Raw genomic sequence first — 19,568 nt, forward strand, 5'->3', positions numbered from 1 at the left:
TCTTCTGCTGAACAGCTGTCACTGAGAGACCCACTGATATTTGCCCATTGAGAATTAAAATATGAATTGCATTTTGAACAAGTATTCAGCTTTTGGAATATTAATTGTCATTTTGTGAATAGGATGCTTGCCTTAATTGACTGAAAAGGTTGTTTGGCTGTCATCACTTCTGACCAAATATTAAATGCCTATAATCATTGCACACTCCCCACGCGCCCCATGTGCACTGAGTGCATCCCTGCGGAAATGTATTGAGGGGTAACTGACCTAAATTATGGAAAGGATTAGGAAAGCCTTCATCTTTTATTCATGGATCAACATGTAATTGTTATATTTGTCATTTTCACTGCATTGTCACAGTTGCAGGGGAAGTACCATCAAAATATACACGATACCTCAGGAGATTTGGAACAAAGCTCATTTCGGTGTGCGGCAGAACATTATGTTCCCACCAGCCGATAGGCAGGTTATCAATGGTGGCAGCTAAAAACTGAGAATCACTGGATTCTCAATTCCATATCTCAGGATCCTGGAAGTAGCCCTGCTATTATAGCTGAAATGTGATGCTGTTTTTAAACAGATCAGACCAATCATGACTTCTGAGTATAGGTCATTTCAGGACACACTGCACCAATGATGAAGGATAACCATAATGATCCTTCACAATTTAAACACCAAGAAGCCATATTACAGTTAAAATGTTTTTGTAAAAGATGAGCTCCACTCATTAGTTGACTGTTCTGTATAAAGGTCATTTCAGGTCACATTACACACATGATAAACCATAACCATGTTATTTCCCATTTTAAACACCAAACATGGTATTCATCCATGTCCTGATATTATCCAGGATTTACTGGGTGGAATGTTAGATCTGAATTGTTTCTTGGAAGAATACACTTCTTACATTTTAAGGGTGAAAAAAAGCAGAAAGAGTGACAGTGAATCTCGACATAATGACACACAATTTTCTTCTCCTCACACATCGCCCTGCACAATAAACATGTTAAATGCAGTCATGTGTGAATTCAGAAACTCCACTTTCACTCGCACAGAGCAGACAGACCCAGACTGAGTGTGAGACAAACCCACCACAGCTCCCCCACCTATTGTCATGTTAATGCCTCACTGGCACTGTTTATGAGCGCTGGCTGATGTGTGAAGAGCTCGCTGTTAATGGCCGAGCCCCGTTCTCCCACACAAAGATGGGCTTTAGCATTGACCCCAGAAAGCCTCCCCACGAAGAGACCCCCCTCCTCTATTAAAAAAAAAAAAAAAGAAAGAAAAACCTTCTTCCTGCCTCTATAAGAACAGTCTCTCCATCTGAAAGGATTCTTTTGTGCCAAGGGAACGAGGTCCAAGGCAGAAGAGGAACAGCGTGGATGGGGGAGGGGGGTCTGGCGGCTTAGATTTGTATGGATGGCCGGGATAAGAAGAGGTAGCCATAAGTTCAGCAGAGGATTGCTTGGCGCTGGAGAGTGTGCCTTGGAGGACTCTCGTGCCTTTCACTGTAAAGTGTTTTCCTTCTTTGCTTTTTTTTTCTTTGGTTGTGACTGATTATTACCTGCTATTATTTCTAAGTGAAACAGTACATCTTTGCACAATTCCTCACTGATAAAAAAAATAAAATAAATAATAATCTATCTCAGGATTTTTTCTAACAGTGCATGTTACACTTTGTACACAATGTTCTTACTATATTTAACAGAATTGAATTCAGAGCGGTGTTTGCCTACTGTAACTGGTTCCTTTAATTAAATGTAGTCAACTCAGTGAAAAATAAAAAGGAAAATGGAATCAAACAAATTAAAAATCACTTGTAGCTGGTCTTACTCTCCATGGCAAATGTTAACATTGTAATAGATGCATATATATCGTGAAACTACTCAACGGGAATTACAGTTCCTCGCTACTGCTTTAAGCTTACTGTCACAACTAATTACACATGTATATTTTAAGAAGTCTAGACCAGGCATTCCCAAAGAGGGGCTCACAGACAAAGTTGGTGTGCTATAAGGTTCAATTTGGCGCACCAGACTTCTAGTGAAAAGAAATCATAACATTTGTTTAAAAACTTTGTAATAATGTTTATGCAGTTTCATTTTTTTAGGTCAAAATGTTCTTAAAATGTGTAGGATTCCTAATTATTAATCATTTTTCTTAAACCTGAGGGGCAAAATGACACACTTTGCACAGGAAGTTATTCAGCTATGGGAACGTGTGATCATAGTGCCATTTTGCATCTTAAGACAACAAGACAATACATAACAATAGGCATTCCCTTTGGCGTAAATCTCAACATTAATTTGTAGTTTTTTGCCCCTTAGGAAAACGTTTGTGCTCCCCTGGTCTATACGACTTGAGTATTCGGGGTTGAGCAAACGATATAAACTCAGATATCCTCAACAATTTATTGATCAAATATGATGATAGACAGTGTGACTGATTTAAGAACAAACCCATTGCCAACCATTTCCTTCTTTAGGCTTAAAAAAGTATAATTTTTCTTACTTGTCTTTTAATAAACAGGATACACAAAATATTTCCATTTGGACTCAGTGTACATTTAAAACATTGAAAATTAAGTTTCACAAAATTTGCTTCAAACCCATACAACAAGTACATCCTGTTGGTACTTTATAATGTCCTCCAGTGTGCATTATTGGACTAGGCATCTGTACATGAAGATAAATGCGGGTTGCTGTTTGTTGAGGATCATCAAGTCACTGCGAGACACTGCTTCAGGTATACAGAGGTGTGAAGTGTGAGCAAGCCGGATCACATCTCTCCACACTGGGCGATGACGATGGCGAGCTTGGGCTTGTTGTTGGGTCCTGTCATGATGTTCTGTTGGGAGGAAGGAGCACACATTTAGAACACAAAACAGTCACGCAAACTAAAATGATCATTGGGGATTGTTGAAGAATAGTCTTATTACATACATAAATATGACACTGTGCAAGAATAATGTACTGCAGCAGTCAATGGGTTTGAGCCACAGGTTGGATTCCAGCTCTGAAATATTTTAGACTGAGGTCTGAAACATGATGGCATCCTCTTCAGCTGAGATCTAAATTTAGCTAAGCGCTCATCCATGAGTAGACACACACATCCATGTAGCCCCACTATATTCAAGAGAAGGACGACATCTCTGTGGTTGATATCTCCAAAACTCAGCAGCTCACACCAAAACAATGGATGGATAAGTAGCACTACAGGCATGAGGAACAATATGTACGTATCAAGTTTGATTTTTAAAGATGAGTGAAATAATTAAAGGCAGGTGCACAAAATAAAGTAGGCCATAGCAATTTAAAAATATTATTGTTTTAACCATCATTGGTGGACTCACTCCACTCAGTTTTGCGCCGTATTTTGGTCACTTTACAGATCAGTCTAAAACGTCTTGACTGAAACAATATATTATCACAAATGAATGAGTATTTACCTCAATTTTTCTCATGGCCAGCAAGCCATCAACCACTTTCCCTGAAACAGTCGTAAAAAAGACAATTAAACTCTGGCACATAACAATTTAAAATAGACCTCTGAAAAGATCTGAAGTGATACTGTTGATTGACTCACCAAAGACAACATGCTTTCCATCTAACCAGTCGCATTTAGCGCAGGTAATGAAGAACTGACAACCATTTGTCCCTGGTCCACTGTTCGCCTGAGTAGGACAGAAAGGAATGAGAGAGAATGTTTGAAAATATCCGTTTGTCTGCTCTGGTTAGAGTTAAGACACTTTGAATTGATTAATCTTATCCTACTGTCTATAGTACTGGCGGGGTCAACTGACTTTAAGTTGATTAATCAAATCTTAATTAAATGTGCTACAAGGTACTTTTAGCTTTTTACAAAACAGTCTCAATTCAATGTTGATGCCTCTGTATGACCTACATAAGCAAACAAGACCATCAGCAAGAACACTGGCAGTTTCTGTATGGTAATTATAGGTATTCTGACTACCAATTCAAACTGATCCAGGGTGAATAAGTCATTAAATCAAAAGCATTTATTATAGCGGAGTGCTGAGGATGAATTGAGGGGTCTCACAGAAGATGCTCTGAAGTGTAGAAGAACACTTGGTAACTAAAAGCAAGTTCAGTTTAGTTTCACCATCTAGTTTTGTCAACAGAGGCTGCCAGAGTTAACAAAACATCACTAAGAACAGCTTTCTAATACAGGCAGGATGATTGCAGGATGATGCCAAAACGCCTTATTTTGGATGTAGTCTAAAGTACATAGATCTTTTCCCTGATTCTCAACAGTGTTTCTAACATCTGAGCATCGGTCTACATACATACCATGGACAGAAGACCAGGCGCAGAATGCTTGTATTTGAAGTTTTCATCTGCAAATGGGCCCCCGTAGATGCTGCAGATACCAGTTCCATCACCCTTCACAAACAGACACAAAACATGAGCTGGGGCTCACACAGTAGAGATCAAGTGAGAGAGAGAGACAGAGACAGAGAGAGAGAGAGAGAGAGAGAGAGAGAGAGAGAGAGCAGTACATCAGCATTGCATGCTGTAATTCACAACACGTCCACCAAGGGGCAGAAGGCTGCCATAGGGTCATTCTTCTAAGTGTAATTTTTTTTTTTAAAGTTAGTATAGAAAAATGTCATGACATACTTCTCAGAATATGCAAGTCAGTACAAATTACAAGCAACTGGACATCCCACTTTACATGCTTATAAGCACAGAAGTGATTGGCAGAGCTGTATGCTGAACCTTGAATAACTGTCACCTTCAAGCTGCGACAAGAACGCCAACTGGGCGGCAGAAGAGATGTCGGATGTACTTACGTTTACGAAGTCACCTCCTTGTATCATGAAGTCTTTGATCAACCTGCCAATAAACAACAAACACACGTCAGTGAAGTCAGATTTATTGAGCTGTGTTTATAAAAATATTCAATATACCAGAGGCCACAACTACGACACTCCGCAAAACAATAAAACATGATAGCTTTCAATGTAGGTGAACAAGAACAGCAGCGGAAAATTAATGTTGCTCTGATGCCTGTTGTTTAATCCTGTGAGTGCTTTTTAACACGTAATTCATTTGAATGTATGTTTTCTACATGGTGCATATGGATTGTTAAAAAAGTAAGTCTCAAGGAAGTAGTTTGATGATTCAGATTATTCAGTGCTGACAGGCTGTTTCTTGTGGAAGGCAGCCATCAGACTGTGTTGCAGGCACATGTGTAAATGATTTAAATGCAACCGCACAAACAAACCAACTGATTCGGATGATTGGGCGAAATGCTGATTATCGTGTCCAGTCCATCCCTGCTATAAAATGTAAGAACAACATACACAGAAATAGCCTGAATGACCCTAACCCTAACCAATCATTTTACTTGGGTTAAAATCATTCAGAAAAATATAGGAAATCTTTTCAGCATCAGTGTGAAATGCGAGCTACAAGAATCAAGTTGCCATGTCGTGTACCTGTGGAATGTGCAGCCTTTGTAACCAATAGGAACGCCATCCTTCCTGTTGAGCAGTAATGGGAGAGGGAACAACATGAAGTTAGCTGCAAACACAACAAACATACTGTGTGGTGCTACAAAACAGGTGTGTCCACTCAGTGACAGTTCTGAAAGCAAATCAGGTAGGGATGTAGGGATGGGCTTAACTAAGAGACTTTACGTCATGCATTCCTCTTTCTTGTCATATATTTTCATGCCTCACATCAGCTTCCTGTTCAGAGGATGTTATCTACTGTCGTCTAAGTTGAGTTCTCTAGTTCAGATCATTTTCTTTTTCTTTGTGCTTTTTACAGCAGGTTATGATTCAGTATGATCAGGCTCACATAGTGCACTTGTAACTGAGACTTGGCATATTGTATGTGCACATGTTAGCAACATATGACAAAAGATATCTGCGCGACATTTGGACTGAGGGCGCAGAGAGAGGACAGAGTGGAGATAGTTTAAACTATAGAGTAGTCCTCCCAGCATCTGACTGTACTGTATATGGCTTTTGTGGCAGGTGATCTCAAACATTAAAGTGGTAGTGTGTATCCCTTTGAGTTGTACAGATATTCCTCTTTTTTTAAGATGAAAAAAATGAAACAAAAAACAAAGTTATCTTGACCTCCTTCAAATGTATTTGCTCTTAATTCACTGTGTAAGATACAAGGCGGTGCATCTTTCTGCTGCACTCCCCCCCACAGGGATTATTTCCCTGCTCTGGCTCTTTTGTCATTTACCTCATTAAGCATTTACACAGTGTGGCCAAATGATTTGTTTTCCCCAGCAGAAACCTATTGTGTTGATCAGGTTTCTGCTCATCCCTAAACCAGATGAAAGGGAAACTGGTTTCCATTTTTCCAAAGTCAGGCTGTTGTGAAAATCTGGAACTCATCAGATTTCTTAAGTGAAGCTGGTTCATTGTGCAGGGTGGTGAAGAAGTGTTTGTGAACAACCAAAGATCACCTTACCTGTACTCTCCGGTGCAGAACTGCCTGTAAGAGACGATGAAACTGTGAGTGGCATTGTTGTAAAAACTCAGACATAGTTTCATACATGTGAACATATATTCTTATGATTAGAGGCCCATCAACTATGGGTGTGTGTGTCCAACACTGATAGCTATATTTGGGAGTTAATACATTTCTGATTTCGATATATTTGCTGGTATTAGTTATAGTGGCTGATGTTTACCTGTTGTGTCATATCAATATATCAATCATATCAGTGCTTGAACACTGATGAGGAACTGGCTTGTGACATCCATCAGTTTGTGAGACTGTGCAAGCACTGAAAAAACCTTCTCACTGAGTCGGTGGCTAGAATTCTCCCAAAAAAATGCTTTCCATGTGAAGAGTTAGATTAAAGATCGTTTCATAAATTTGCATGATTGAATTTTGTGCTCTTTCAGATATAGTGTCATGAAGGGCTGAATAATTTCAAATGAAATAAACAAATGTATCTGTGACAAGCTGATGCATCAGTCGGGCTTAGGGGTGCATATCTATTAATTCTGCATGTCTATTTTTTTTTTCTTTTTTCACACGACAGCTTCAGAGATGACAGGAAAGGGGGGGTGACACGCAGCTGGTAGACTGATGACATAAGGAGTTAAAAGTATGGATGTAGTAAACACCGAGCTACTTGACTGATGAAATAATTACCACAAATGAATGCTTTTATTTGAATCACAAAGCTCCTGTCTGTCTCCAATTAGCCCAGCAAAATCCAACCCATATTGAGGCTACTAAATGGCTAAAATGTAATCAGTCTGCACAGAATGCATTCCTTTATTTCAAAATTTGCATATTGCTTGAATCTTACTTTACATACATTTTTGTCATACTTGCATTTCATATTTTATTTTGATATTATTTGATGAACAAGTGTTTGTAATTTGTAAAAAGATTATCTTTAATCCATCTATGATTGTCAGTTAATACATTTTAAATCGGTTTAATTCTTAACAGCGTCTAATCGATGAGTAATTAAATGGGTAATTCCGCCACTTTAACACATCAGAGTGTGTTTACAGGCCTTGGAGAGTTCTACTGCATAAGTGGATTAAAGTGTTATAAAGCCTTTTGCCGCTCCAGAGGAAGCTGCATGTACTTTGCAACTGAGTGCCACTGAGTGACATCAGTGGAGGCAATTTATCATTGTGGGCAGTGGAGATACCAGGTTTTGAAACAGTCCATTGTTCTAGCATTGCATAAATGTATACATCAGAACAAGTGATATCGCCTTTTTATTCCGCATTCTGCTTCCTTTTAAAACCACCTCAACACTGTGTGACACAGATGAGCCAACTGCTTGCATGCAGCTTCCTCTGGCACCACAAAAGAAAGGCTTTATATCACTTTCTTTCCCACATACGCAGTAGAACTCCCAAAGGCCTCTAAACACACTTTAATGTGTAAAATTGGTGGCGATCGCTTTAATGACTAACATCCTTAGTTAGTGTCTACCTGTGATATCTCTTTTCACGGAAATGTCTTAAAGCAAAATAATAATTGCTCTTCTTACCGGAAATTTTCTGCTGTCTTTGGAACCACATCAGCAAACAGCTCCATCTTCATCCGTCCGACATCCTGAAAAGCAGTTGAGAAAACAGTTGACCGCAAAAAACAAAAGGAAACACAGAAATGTAAACACACCTGAAAAAAAGATGGGGCACTTTTGCTTCAGGCAAAACTAAACACAATGAGCAGAAACAGGTCATACTTGGTCCCGCAAGTGTAACTGGTTCCTCCTGACAGCATCTGGCTAGTAAATAACTGGTTCAGGATTGATTCTCATCTTTCTTCCCTCTACGTCTCGCCTTGGATACACATTAGTTTGTTCTTTTTCCATATCGCAGTTCTCTGTTGACTCTACTGAAAACATCAAGTCGACTCTGTTTCATCTCAACAAAGCAAGCTATTCTGTCACACTTCTGGTCACATTCTCCAGTGGTCAAAGCATACGTAATCAAAGATGTGAGCAGGGCGACACGATCTTAATGCAGCACATTAAATCCTCCATGATGTGTGTGTATTCCTGTGCGTTGAGCAGGGTTGGGAGTGTGTTCACCCAGGCCTCCCACAACCCAGAAGGGCATGCACGTGTCGACTGGTATAACAACGTCCATGTGTCCACATCTGTCTGTGTGTGCTGGTGTAGAAAAAGAGTGTTTTGTCCCTGTGACATCACTGCACAACTCTCCCTACACTCCACACACACACACACACACACACACACACACACACACACACACACACACACACACACACACACACACACACAGGACTCCCAGACCAACCAGCAGCCATTAGATCTCTTGCCTTTGCTTTGTTTAGACAGTTTGTCTACAGGCAATGAACTCACACTCAGGAGCTCAGTGTTGACACGGAGCAAACAACCACAGATTATTTCATCTGCTGAGGAGGATGTTGTGTGCATCAGGCGACAAAAACAACAGGTAAGACAGCTTAATATTAACATGTAATGAGAAGCCGCATCTTAATGGTGGAGTGTCTACATGCTGACGAATGTATCCTGTTGAACCACGTTTTTTTTTTTTTCCCTGGTGCTGGAATGAGGGTGAAGTTTAAATGACATATCTTCAAATGCACTGAACTGGTTTTATCACAATGCACCGAGCAAACAAACTCCAGGCAGACTGTGGCTGCCCACACCTACTTTAAGTCCCCTGCAGCTTCCTTTTCCTCAAAGAACATGAAAGTTAATATCAAAACCGAGAGCAAACAGTCGCACACAGCAAACAAATCAAACAAAAGACATTGTGACAAACTGAGATAAAACTGATTAATGAATTCGCCTTTTTTAAACTTTGAAGAATCACATTCGTACCCCGTAGAGGTGCAATCGTGAGTGATCACTTCTAATTGTTAAAATGTCTTAACGTTTCATTGACAGGCTGGCCGTTCTGTGTCCATGTTGTCAAATTACATTGTTAGGTGAATAAAACAAACATAAGCTAATGAGCATATTTTTGGGTCACTCCATACCAACTCACCACGGGCCTCCCAGTCCATGTTGTTGATTTTCTCAAAATAAATACTGTTGCCACATCTATTAAATTCATGGGACCTTTCTAAATCTTAAAGCTGTACTCCAAGTACTTGTGAAGCTATGAAGTTTGGCCCTCAGAGCTACATTTCTGCATCTGTGTGATGTGCTTTACTAGCCTCAGGAACTGTTTTTTTCCTTTTCCACTGGATTGGTTAGAAGCCTGTTCTGAACATCCAAAAGTCTCTTAAGAAACTTGGCAACATCAGTTCAAGCAAATAGTTCCAGCTGAACAGTTCCAGTAATCAATTATCACAAGAATCCGTCATTTTCAAAAACTTCACTCTCCACTTGTTTTTACTGTCTTGCAACAAAATTGATGGTTCTGTGTAGAATAAATTGTGGCTTTTTCCAGGTGTGAAGGGATAGTGACACTGCTTTTTCACTCGTACTTCTTGCTAATGCATACATAATTAACGCCGTTAATTAAAAAGAGGCAGCTGGTCAAACACATTTAACAGTGCCACTGTTTTACAAACTAAAGATTTTAAAAAAGTAAAAGTAAAACACAGTTCTTCACTGTATTTCTAGGACACAATTGTAAGCCGCACATACACACTTGATCTTTTTTTCTTGGGATTCTAGTGTAATTGTATAGGGATATCGTGCAGGTGAACAAAGGCTGCCACAGGGTGTGGTTTACACTGACAAGCATTGTTGGGCGATTCTCAGTATCTAGCCAGGTTACCTGTTACAGGACATGCAAATAGACACAACAAGGGGCCATCGTCTTTTGGCTGTGCAGGAGGGCGACAGAGCAGGATGCCCCTAAGACACAGAAGGTGTCACAATGGGGAGGGGGTGGAGTCAGAAACAGATGATTCAAATAGGGAAACACTCCGCCTATCAACATTCATAGAAGAGCTCAAGCAGCAAGCGCGAAATGCCTCCAACTTCCATCGCTGCAAGAGTTGAGCATCAGGAGCTCCACTGAGACTCACAGGACTGAGACAACTCCAGGCACAGAGGTATGGGCAACATTTTGTTACAGCACAGGATTAATTCTTTTCTAACTTGTTGAGTAAAATGAATGTGTTTGAACCTGCTTTACCTTGCCACTACTGCCACAAATCATGCAGAATCGAAAAAGCAGGAAATTCATGTCGTCATGTGTACCGCAGCAGTAATGTGGTGACATGAGCGCGACTAACATGCAAAACACAAAGGAGGGGTCAGTTAGAGAACATTAGTATGAGGACAACATGTTTTAATAGGCCATATTTCGTAACCAATGCTACAAAGAGTGAGTCATCAGTGTTTCAGATATGTCTCCAATGTAAAGGTTGCTGAGGCCGGCAGGCGATTTGATGTGGAAAACAAATATGGGCAGGACTCTGCTGGTACCAAGTGCTCCACACTGGTCACACACCATGTTCAACTTTTAACCACACATAATGCGAGATGTGTGATAAGAAACTGGACTATTAGTTTGAGATTACATTATTTATCTGCTGGCAAAAAAATGACATGACCTGACATGTGACCTCTCACTGTTCCACCTGCACAACTAGTTCATCAACTTTGAAGAAATGAGATAGAGAATTCGCCTTTAAAGCAAAAGCATTATAGATGGCTTGCTTTGTTTCTAAATTACACCAAGTGGTAAAAATGTTCACAGATTGATGAACATGAAGTTACGCTTCAGAGAAAATCTAACATTTTGGAGGACTATCATGGCAATGGCAGAGGAGACCACAGCCAGGCAATACATACTGTTCAGTAGGCTAAAATAATAATAGACGAGTGGCTCAAGCAATCAATATGAAAAGATGAATTCATGTGGTGTGTCCTAAAATAAGTTCAAAAAAACCACAGGTCTGTTTATTCCTCACACCCTATAATCGATGAATCCAATCACGCTGGTAATAAAGCTCATATACAGTTCTCCTCATGCTTGGTCATAAACGCGAGCCAAACTGTAAAACCCCGACATAGGAAAATCACTCGGGTCGAGATATTGTTTAGAGATGAGATCACTTCAACATCAAAGTAACATTTCATACATCACTACTTTTGTGTTTTTTGTGCTCAAGTCTTACTTCAAATCAGACGTGACCGTGAGGGGAGGCTGTGGACACGTCTTCATGTTTTCTCTTGTTTCCTCGACGCTGTCTAATGTTTGTATAACCAAAGTTCCTGACCAATATTATTCCGTCTTTCACAGCATTTTTCTGGAGCACCAGCACACAGAGCGGACAACTGTTCCGATAACATAAATGCTGCCCGAGTCCTCTCCAGGAACTACTCATACCGTCAAAATGCTGGCCATTCTGGAGCAATGGAACGTGGAGTCTGGCTGTTACATGGACAACACTGCGAGGTATCTGTTAATGATGCTTTTCAAGTTGGGCCTGGACGCAGCAGTCCATTTCTTATGCTGCCGGAAGCTGTATAGCTCCATTCTAAGCATGTGCAGCCTGTCCATTGTCCTGGCTGACTCTGTGGTGGCGTTTTCTTTGGCAACCATGTGTTTTCTTGGGGCTGAAGCGTCTCCTATGTCACCCTGCTCCCTCTTGGCTCATGCCTCGGCGACATATGGAGCAGTGCCGCTGCCTATGATGTTCCTTGGTTTATTGGACTACTGTTTAGAAGATACCCACTTCTGCAAACAGAGGGCCTTCTGCAGATGCCTGAGAAACGCCGTTTTGATATTGCTGATATGGCTGGTAGCTGTCGCCTTCTCCTTCTGTTCTGTCAACACTGAGCCGATGGAACTGGAGTATTCGACGCATGTAACGGCTCTAGTTTGTGAAGTAGAGGAGTCTCCACTGATTAGCTGCTTCACTTTGCTGCTTTTCACAGCAGTGATTTGTGCCATGCTGCCCTTTTGGTCAAGTATTCTCAAGTGGCAAGAGGAGGCAGACAGGTTATCTGAAGCGAGGGAAGAACAAGAGAACCCCAAAAGCGACTTTTTGTTCGTCTCAACCAACTGCGCCACAGAGGCAGAAAGCAGCCAGGAGACTCATCTGGAGGAGATCAACAGGCCAAGACCACCTCTGTGGCTCAGTCTAACGCTGGGCTTTGCCATGTTTTGGATGCCTTATCTATTCATATCTGTGCTCTGCCTGGTCTTAGGCTTCGGAGTACCTGCCTACATCACTGTTAACGTTCTGTGGATGGAGTGCACCAACAGTTTACTGATGGGCGTGGTGTTCTGGGCCAAGAGCAGCACCCTAGGGCCGTACGACCATCTACCAGAAAACGTGTGCTTGTGGCATGTTTACTGGCATTTGAGCAAAGGAACAGGGCAGCGGCAGCTCCCGGTGGCTGTGTTCAACCCATCAAAAGTGAAGAGAACCACTCTCTTCTACGTGTGACACAAGAAAGCAAGAGAGACTCCACATCATCTCTGCAGCAAAGCCTCGCCAACCGTCCGCACTAGATGTTCACACAGAACCAAGCAGCTCCAGCGTAAAGCCACACCAGTGTGTCAATTCACACTGCACGCTGGTGCTGCGGATCCAAAAGAGGCATGATGGTACACGTCATGACGTTGACATCTGTGTTTTGTTTTTTTCAAGGTGTTTCTAACTGACTATTTATAATCATACCGATGCTGTTATAATGTGTTGTGATTGAGCTCCTGACCCGCCGAACATCCTGGAAAGTGACAAAGCTCTAAATTTCATCATGTTGACTTCAGTAAACAGGAGGCTGTCTGACTGTCTCACTCACAGGAGGGATGCCGTTTCCAGGGGGGGAAGTTCACTGAAGTGTCGGTCGGGAGGGCTGACCATCGCAGTGATTTTTTTCAAGAAAGTAACTACAATAACACAATAGTTGAGGGAGACAAACACGTGGCAAGTTAAAGTTTTTTGTTTCGTTTTGTTTTTTTTCAGGACAAAATGTGACAAAGAGTTGGTAAGACAGACGGGACGACAGACATTTTCCATGTATAACTGTGGATTTTCTTTCCTCATATGAGTTGCCAAACACACTACTAGTTACCACATTACTGCTGTTTGGTCCTGTGACATTGCTTTGCGAGTCAATTCTCTTTTATTTGATGTGTAAAGAATCTGTTTAGCTGTCAGACTGTGAACACCATCAGATCGACACGCCCCCGCTCCACACGTCCAGCTTATCTGTTCACAAAGGCGTCAGAAGTTCTGACCCAAAGTGTTGATGAAAGCTGTGGAATGAAGCGAAGCTTTGTAAACATTTGTAGAAATCACAGTACATTAACTATTTTCTATTTTCTACTTGTTTGTCATAAAGAAATTTAAAATGATCATTTTAGACTTACTATGAGGATGCATGGCTATCTGGTATGGCTTTCAAAGTGCTTCTTCAAAAAAAAAAAAAACTGATCTGTACAGATGCAGTGACCGAACAGTAACTTAAAAATGTGGAATGCGTCAGAATTGTTGAGTCTTTTCTAAAAACAGATTTTAACTGAAATTCGGGGCTATTTTAACTTAAATTTTTGCAGACTGCACCGTTAAGGGACCTTGTGATTAAGCTATATACTCAACTACTGTTTTCGAGGTCGACGGTGAGCTTTTTTAGTTCATTAATTCCTTGGAATTTTAGACATCTGCGATTACATAACAACTGTGACAAGCTCCATCTGCTGGTGAAGATAAGCGACATGACTGCAAGCTCCACAGAGGCCACGGCAACCTTGTCATAATAAAAAATGTGGTTCACTGTTTACTTTTACTGCTGCTAGCCTGAATTAAAAAGACCATGAAAAAACATTTATCTCTACCAGCTTCTCGTGACATCCCTTACTTCTGTGCACCAATCAGCATTTAGCAATATTTGACTCAATATCTAAATATATGTGTTTATATCTGCTTGTTCGCTCATTTCACTAACACCGTCAATCAAATCTAATCATACCACACCTACACAGTCGCAATGAAACCCCTGGGCCAAATTTATTAACAGTGACTATACTGTTGAGACAAAAAGTGAGATCTTTGAGTTTGGGTTTGTTAGTGTTGCCTTCTCCTGGTTTTGGACAAGGGACCAATAAAAGGCTTTTGTAGGTGGTGGGGTAACTGTGTGGACAACAGATTACACCTGAAGCTCAAGGTAACTGAATCCACCAAAGGCCTACTAGAACCAAGAGAAACAAAGAATCCTCACGACATGCTCAAATAACACATTTCCACCGCAGAAGTCTGTTTTTGATACCTTAACAAGTTTCCCCAGTTGTTCCCACTGTGAGCACTGAAACAGCCCAGAGGACGACTATCAGCCAACAGCAGAAGAGTGAATCAAAGTAACATTTCTGATTTTATAGACCAGTCCAGTGAAGACCAGTGTATATGGTGGAAAACAGGACATTATCTGCTAGTGGTGTGTAAGTTTACTTTAAAACAGATGCAGGTATTGTAGATGCATGCTATATAAACTGACAGTGTACTTTGGAGATTGTGGTCAACATTCCAGAGCTGAACCATTCAACCAATAACAGACAAGATTATAGTCAGAATTTCAAATACAAATCTTGAGGAAGCAACATAAAATTTTAATTAGGATCTGATGCATTTCAGACTTTTGTCCTATGAGGGGCAGGTGAATGCATAGAGCTCTGGATGGGCTATGTTTGTTACACACACTGGAACATGTAATAAACTAATAGTTTCTGCAACTAACAGAGCAAAATTATATGCAAAAAAATGTATTTTTTGAGTGACTGGTAATTTGTATTTTTTTTAATGTGATCATGATTCAAAACAGTATGTAATTTAATGATGATTGTGAAAAGAAGTAAAAGTATTTTAAACCATCTTTCTTTTCCACACCACCAACACCACTTGCTACTGTCAGATTAAACATACGTTTAAGACAATGTTTGTCTCACCTTTATTTTTTCATTTATTACTTTTTTTAAACTTAAGGTTGTAAACGTTTCCTACTCACGCTCAGTTAAGCCTATTGTATTACGTGTACCGTAATTACACTACCAGACGCTCACCACAATACACACACCGCTAACAGAAAAACCTAGAAACTGCACATTGTTCATTGTGTCGTGAATCAGATATTCTTGTCAGGCCGTTTATAAACATCACACGCAGTTCACTGGATCACAACTTTTAACTAACAGATGGCATCATCATGCGAGGTTGGTGAGATGTGGTAACGTAAACTTAACGTTAACTGTTAGCTAAAAACTCCTTCCTCCACTCACCTGCCCGCCGATGGTTATGTCAAAGAAGACAATCGGGTTGTTTGGATTCGTTGGCTGGACTTGGATTGACATGGTCACACCTTTCGTGCCTTTGAAGACTGAATAAATATGCTTCTTCTACGTTTGCACGCGTATTATTTGAACGACCAACATAAGCGCGGCTAGACCCGTGATGGCTTCTTCTTCTTCTTCTTCGTCCTCTTCTCTGTTTCCATGGGGGTTTCTTCTTCTTCTTTTTTTTGTTTCCGGCACACTAGACGCAGCCAAGGCCTGTTGCTGCCCTCCACAGGTCAGTAATAGAAGTTCTTTGGATGCCTCAGATCCTCGCATGTACAGTCCAGTGCGATGGAGAAACTGTATTTAGCTTTTGTCGTTTCAGTGCTCCCCGCAAACTATTGATTTTGAAGAATTTTATTTGCAATTCTGATTCCGATTCTGATGTTACGGTTCGCAGTTGGGGACAAAATTCTGCTACACTCACCTTTGATAATTAAGGCAATTAGGGCCAAACCAGAGAGTATGTTTAGGGCTATTAATTATCTTTAAAAGGTTTTAAAATTTAGCATTTAGGGCTGCACTAGTCCATTTTTAAACTTGTCACATGTATGATTTTTACATTCGTTTTTATACTCGTGTCATGTGTGACAGCCCACCTAACAAGAGTGCGATTCCTGCAGCTCTGTTAGCATTCACCTCTTGCTGGAGTCTGGCCCACTGCCCCTCCCTTCACACATGCTGGACCGCTCAACCTCTCCTAGCCATCTCCTCCTTGTGCTGTATGTTGTAGACTCCAAGTCATCAAGGTCCTGATGGAGGCGAGACAAGAAGGATCCAGGGAGTGGAGTCTGTCCATCCTCTCTGATATTTCTAAGTGTCTGGATTGTCAAAGGAAGCTACATGTAAAAAAAAAAAAAAAAAAAAAAGATTCCCTGCCACTTAGTACATGCAAACAATAATGTTAGGCGAGGTGGGGCAAAACATCGGCCTGGAGGTACACGGTGGACACAAATCTGTATGTAACTCAGGATGTATAGAATCCCTTCGACCCAGGACATCTGCGCACCACTGCACAGGCTCCAAGGACGGCGCTCAGGTTCCTCTGTAGGGTCTCAAGGGCCTTGTCTCAATGATTAGTCAGAATAGACAGAAGATCACTAATAATATCAGATTAATATTACCTTTAAGTCACTGACACCCAGGTCAGTCTCAATTCAATGTTGATGCCGCTGTATGACCTAAATAAGCAAACAAGACCATCAGCAAGAACACTGGCAGTTTCTGTATGGTAATTATAGGTATTCTGACTACCAATTCAAACTGATCCGGGGTGAATAAGTCATTAAATCTAAAGCATTTATTATAGCGGAGTGCTGAGGATGAATTGAGGGGTCTCACAGAAGATGCTCTGAAGTGTAGAAGAACATTTGGTAACTAAAAGCAAGTTTGTTTAGTTTCAATATCTAGTTTTGTCAACAGAGGCCGCCAGAGTTAACAAAACCTCACTAACAACACCTTTCTAATACAGGCAGGGAAAGATTGCAGCTTTCAAAATATTCCTGTCTTAATACTGTTAATAGGAAAATCTTTCTTTGTCTGCCTTCACACTCAGATATATTAACACTGTTCCACTACAAACAACAGTCCTATCCTTTTCATCCACTATTGCTTCATGTGCTTTGAAAAGAGAAAAACCTCTCCAAAGAGAAAGTACTCAACATACTGTTTATATATTTGTGTCATAAGAATAAAGTGGAGGCTACTTTATTGTCTCCTGAAGTTAAAATACAATCACACCGTTAATATACTAAAATGCCATGTTGTACTTGTCAGAATATGCGCATATCAGTACAAATGACAAGCAACCGGACATTCCACTTTACAAGCTTATAAGCAAAGAAGTGATTGACAGAGCTGTAGAGTCTTCTTCTGTCTGTGCTCTAGGAGTTGCTCATTTAAAGGTTTTACTGACAGAATGATGATACAGTGTTTCATCAACAGGATCAATAAAGGGCTGTCAGTTTGACTATTATCCTAACTGCCATCTTAACCAGACTAAATATTTGAGTTTTAGCTTGACTCTTGACCATGATGAGAGATGGATAATAGGCCAGTGAAATAATTAACACAGTATTCCAGGGGACATCATATTCTCTGAGTCTGTGAAGGAAATGTAGGTACTGATGGAGCACATCTAATGCTGCGGTGTAATATGTGTGAGTGTGTTGTTCCCACAGTTTACTGACGCAGTGTGTTGACCCTTGAATGATTTTGTAACCGTAAAGCTGCAACAAGAACGCTAACCGGGCAGCAGAGGAGACATCGGAAGCACTTACTTTAACAAAGTCGCCTCCTTGTATCATGAAGTCTTTGATCAACCTGCCAATAAACAACGAACACACGTCAGTGATGTCAGATTTATTGAGCGGTGCTTATAAAAGTATTCAATATACCAGAAGCCTGATGAACTTGAACTACTAGGGGGGCTATGGAACTTCCAGTCTGCAGTCAAGAGGGCAGGCACCATTTTAGCCTACACCTCCCTGCAGACTCTCCACTTCCTGGCCATTATGGAGACATGGATCACCCCAGAAAACACTGCCACTCCAGCTGCCCTCTCAAGTGCCTACTCATTCTCTCACTCCCCAAGACTAACAGGACAGGGAGGAGGAACTGACTCCTCATCACACCCATGTGGACCCACCAGGTGCTTCCCCTGGATCACCTACCCAGTCTCTGTCACTCTTCCTTTCAAGCTCATGACTGTGGTGACCTATCACCCTCCTGGTCCTCTCCGTGACTTCTTTGATGAGAAGCCCTCCTAAGCTGCTCCCCTGACGATGGCACACCACTAGATGTCCTGAGTGACTTCAACATCCACCCAGAGAAGCTGTGCTCATCTGAATTCATCTACTTCTTCTCCACATTTGACCTCAGACTCTCCCCCTCTCCACCCACCCACAAGGCCGGGAACCAGCTTGACCTTGTCTTCACCAAACAGGTATGGATGTGGGGATGTAGGGATGGGAATAGTATAGTCTGTTGTTTACATGCGACAACAAATCTAATCAGAACAGTGTGACGTGCAAAAGAGACTTTACATCATGCATTCCTCTTTCTTGTCATGTATTTTTATGTCTCACACCAGCTTCCTGTTCATGTTATCTATTGTCGTCTATGTTGAGTTCTCTAGTTCAGCTCATTAGACCATTTTCTTTTTTTTTTTAAAGGCTGAAATGTATACACACCTGAAAAAAAAAGATGGGGCAAACACTTTTGCTTCAGGCTAAACTAAACACAACGAGCAGAAACAGGTCATACTTGGTCCCACAAGTGTAACTGGTTGGTCCTGACAGCATCTGGTTCTTCTTGTCTTTCTTCCCTCTATGTCGCGCCTTGGATACACATCAGTTTATTCCTTTTACATCTCGCAGTTCTCTGTTGACTGTACTGAAAACATCAAGTCATCTCTGTTTCATCTCAACAACGCAAGCCATTCTGTCACACTTCTCTCTCACCTATTCAGTGGTCAAAGCATACGTAATGGTTTACAGGCAAATTCAGAAGCTCAGTGTCAACACAGAGAAACAACCATGTTTACCATGTATACCTGGTATGAATCCCCCTTCATTGTTTTGTCTTTCAGTTTATAATTTCTCTTCTGAAAAACTGCAGTATTGTATCATATTGATATGTTCTTTCCTCTACGAGCCTCTTTATGTTTGTGATATGTTCAATAAAGAAAAACAAACAAACAAACAAAAACCTGTGGGTCAAATTGGCCTTTAAGTGTTGATTTCAGCGACTGCTCCGTGACTCCAGTGTCTGTCTCTTCTGCTTGTATGACAGTTATCTCCGTGTGATAAAGACA

General features: G+C 40.9%; 2 protein-coding genes and 1 long non-coding RNA gene across 3 annotated transcripts; 1 reads left to right on the forward strand and 2 right to left on the reverse strand.

Annotated features, from left to right (window-relative positions):
• Positions 1-1,727: 1,727 nt before the first annotated feature.
• Positions 1,728-15,955, reverse strand: ppih (peptidylprolyl isomerase H (cyclophilin H)). Its single transcript, XM_037105152.1, has 9 exons — positions 15,701-15,955; positions 8,011-8,075; positions 6,456-6,479; positions 5,462-5,506; positions 4,814-4,856; positions 4,311-4,403; positions 3,586-3,673; positions 3,449-3,489; positions 1,728-2,847 (listed from the first exon to the last, which is right to left on the reverse strand). Exons 1-9 carry the CDS (start codon positions 15,770-15,772, stop codon positions 2,779-2,781), a joined length of 540 nt encoding a protein of 179 aa, XP_036961047.1. The 5' UTR covers positions 15,773-15,955; the 3' UTR covers positions 1,728-2,778.
• On the forward strand, positions 8,084-13,861 carry si:dkeyp-100a1.6 (probable G-protein coupled receptor 160). Its single transcript, XM_037105145.1, has 2 exons — positions 8,084-8,944; positions 11,720-13,861. The coding sequence occupies exon 2, from the start codon at positions 11,772-11,774 to the stop codon at positions 12,870-12,872; it is 1,101 nt and encodes a 366-aa protein (XP_036961040.1). The 5' UTR covers positions 8,084-8,944; positions 11,720-11,771; the 3' UTR covers positions 12,873-13,861.
• Positions 15,956-16,430: 475 nt separating the features above from the next.
• Positions 16,431-18,058, reverse strand: LOC119023316. The gene is made up of 3 exons (XR_005076234.1): positions 18,034-18,058; positions 16,879-16,935; positions 16,431-16,593 (listed from the first exon to the last, which is right to left on the reverse strand). It is a non-coding gene; the product is annotated as an uncharacterized LOC119023316 (long non-coding RNA).
• Between the last annotated feature and the right edge of the window lie 1,510 nt (positions 18,059-19,568).

Source organism: Acanthopagrus latus, chromosome 7, assembly GCF_904848185.1.
Source record: "Acanthopagrus latus isolate v.2019 chromosome 7, fAcaLat1.1, whole genome shotgun sequence".
NCBI lineage: Eukaryota > Metazoa > Chordata > Actinopteri > Spariformes > Sparidae > Acanthopagrus > Acanthopagrus latus.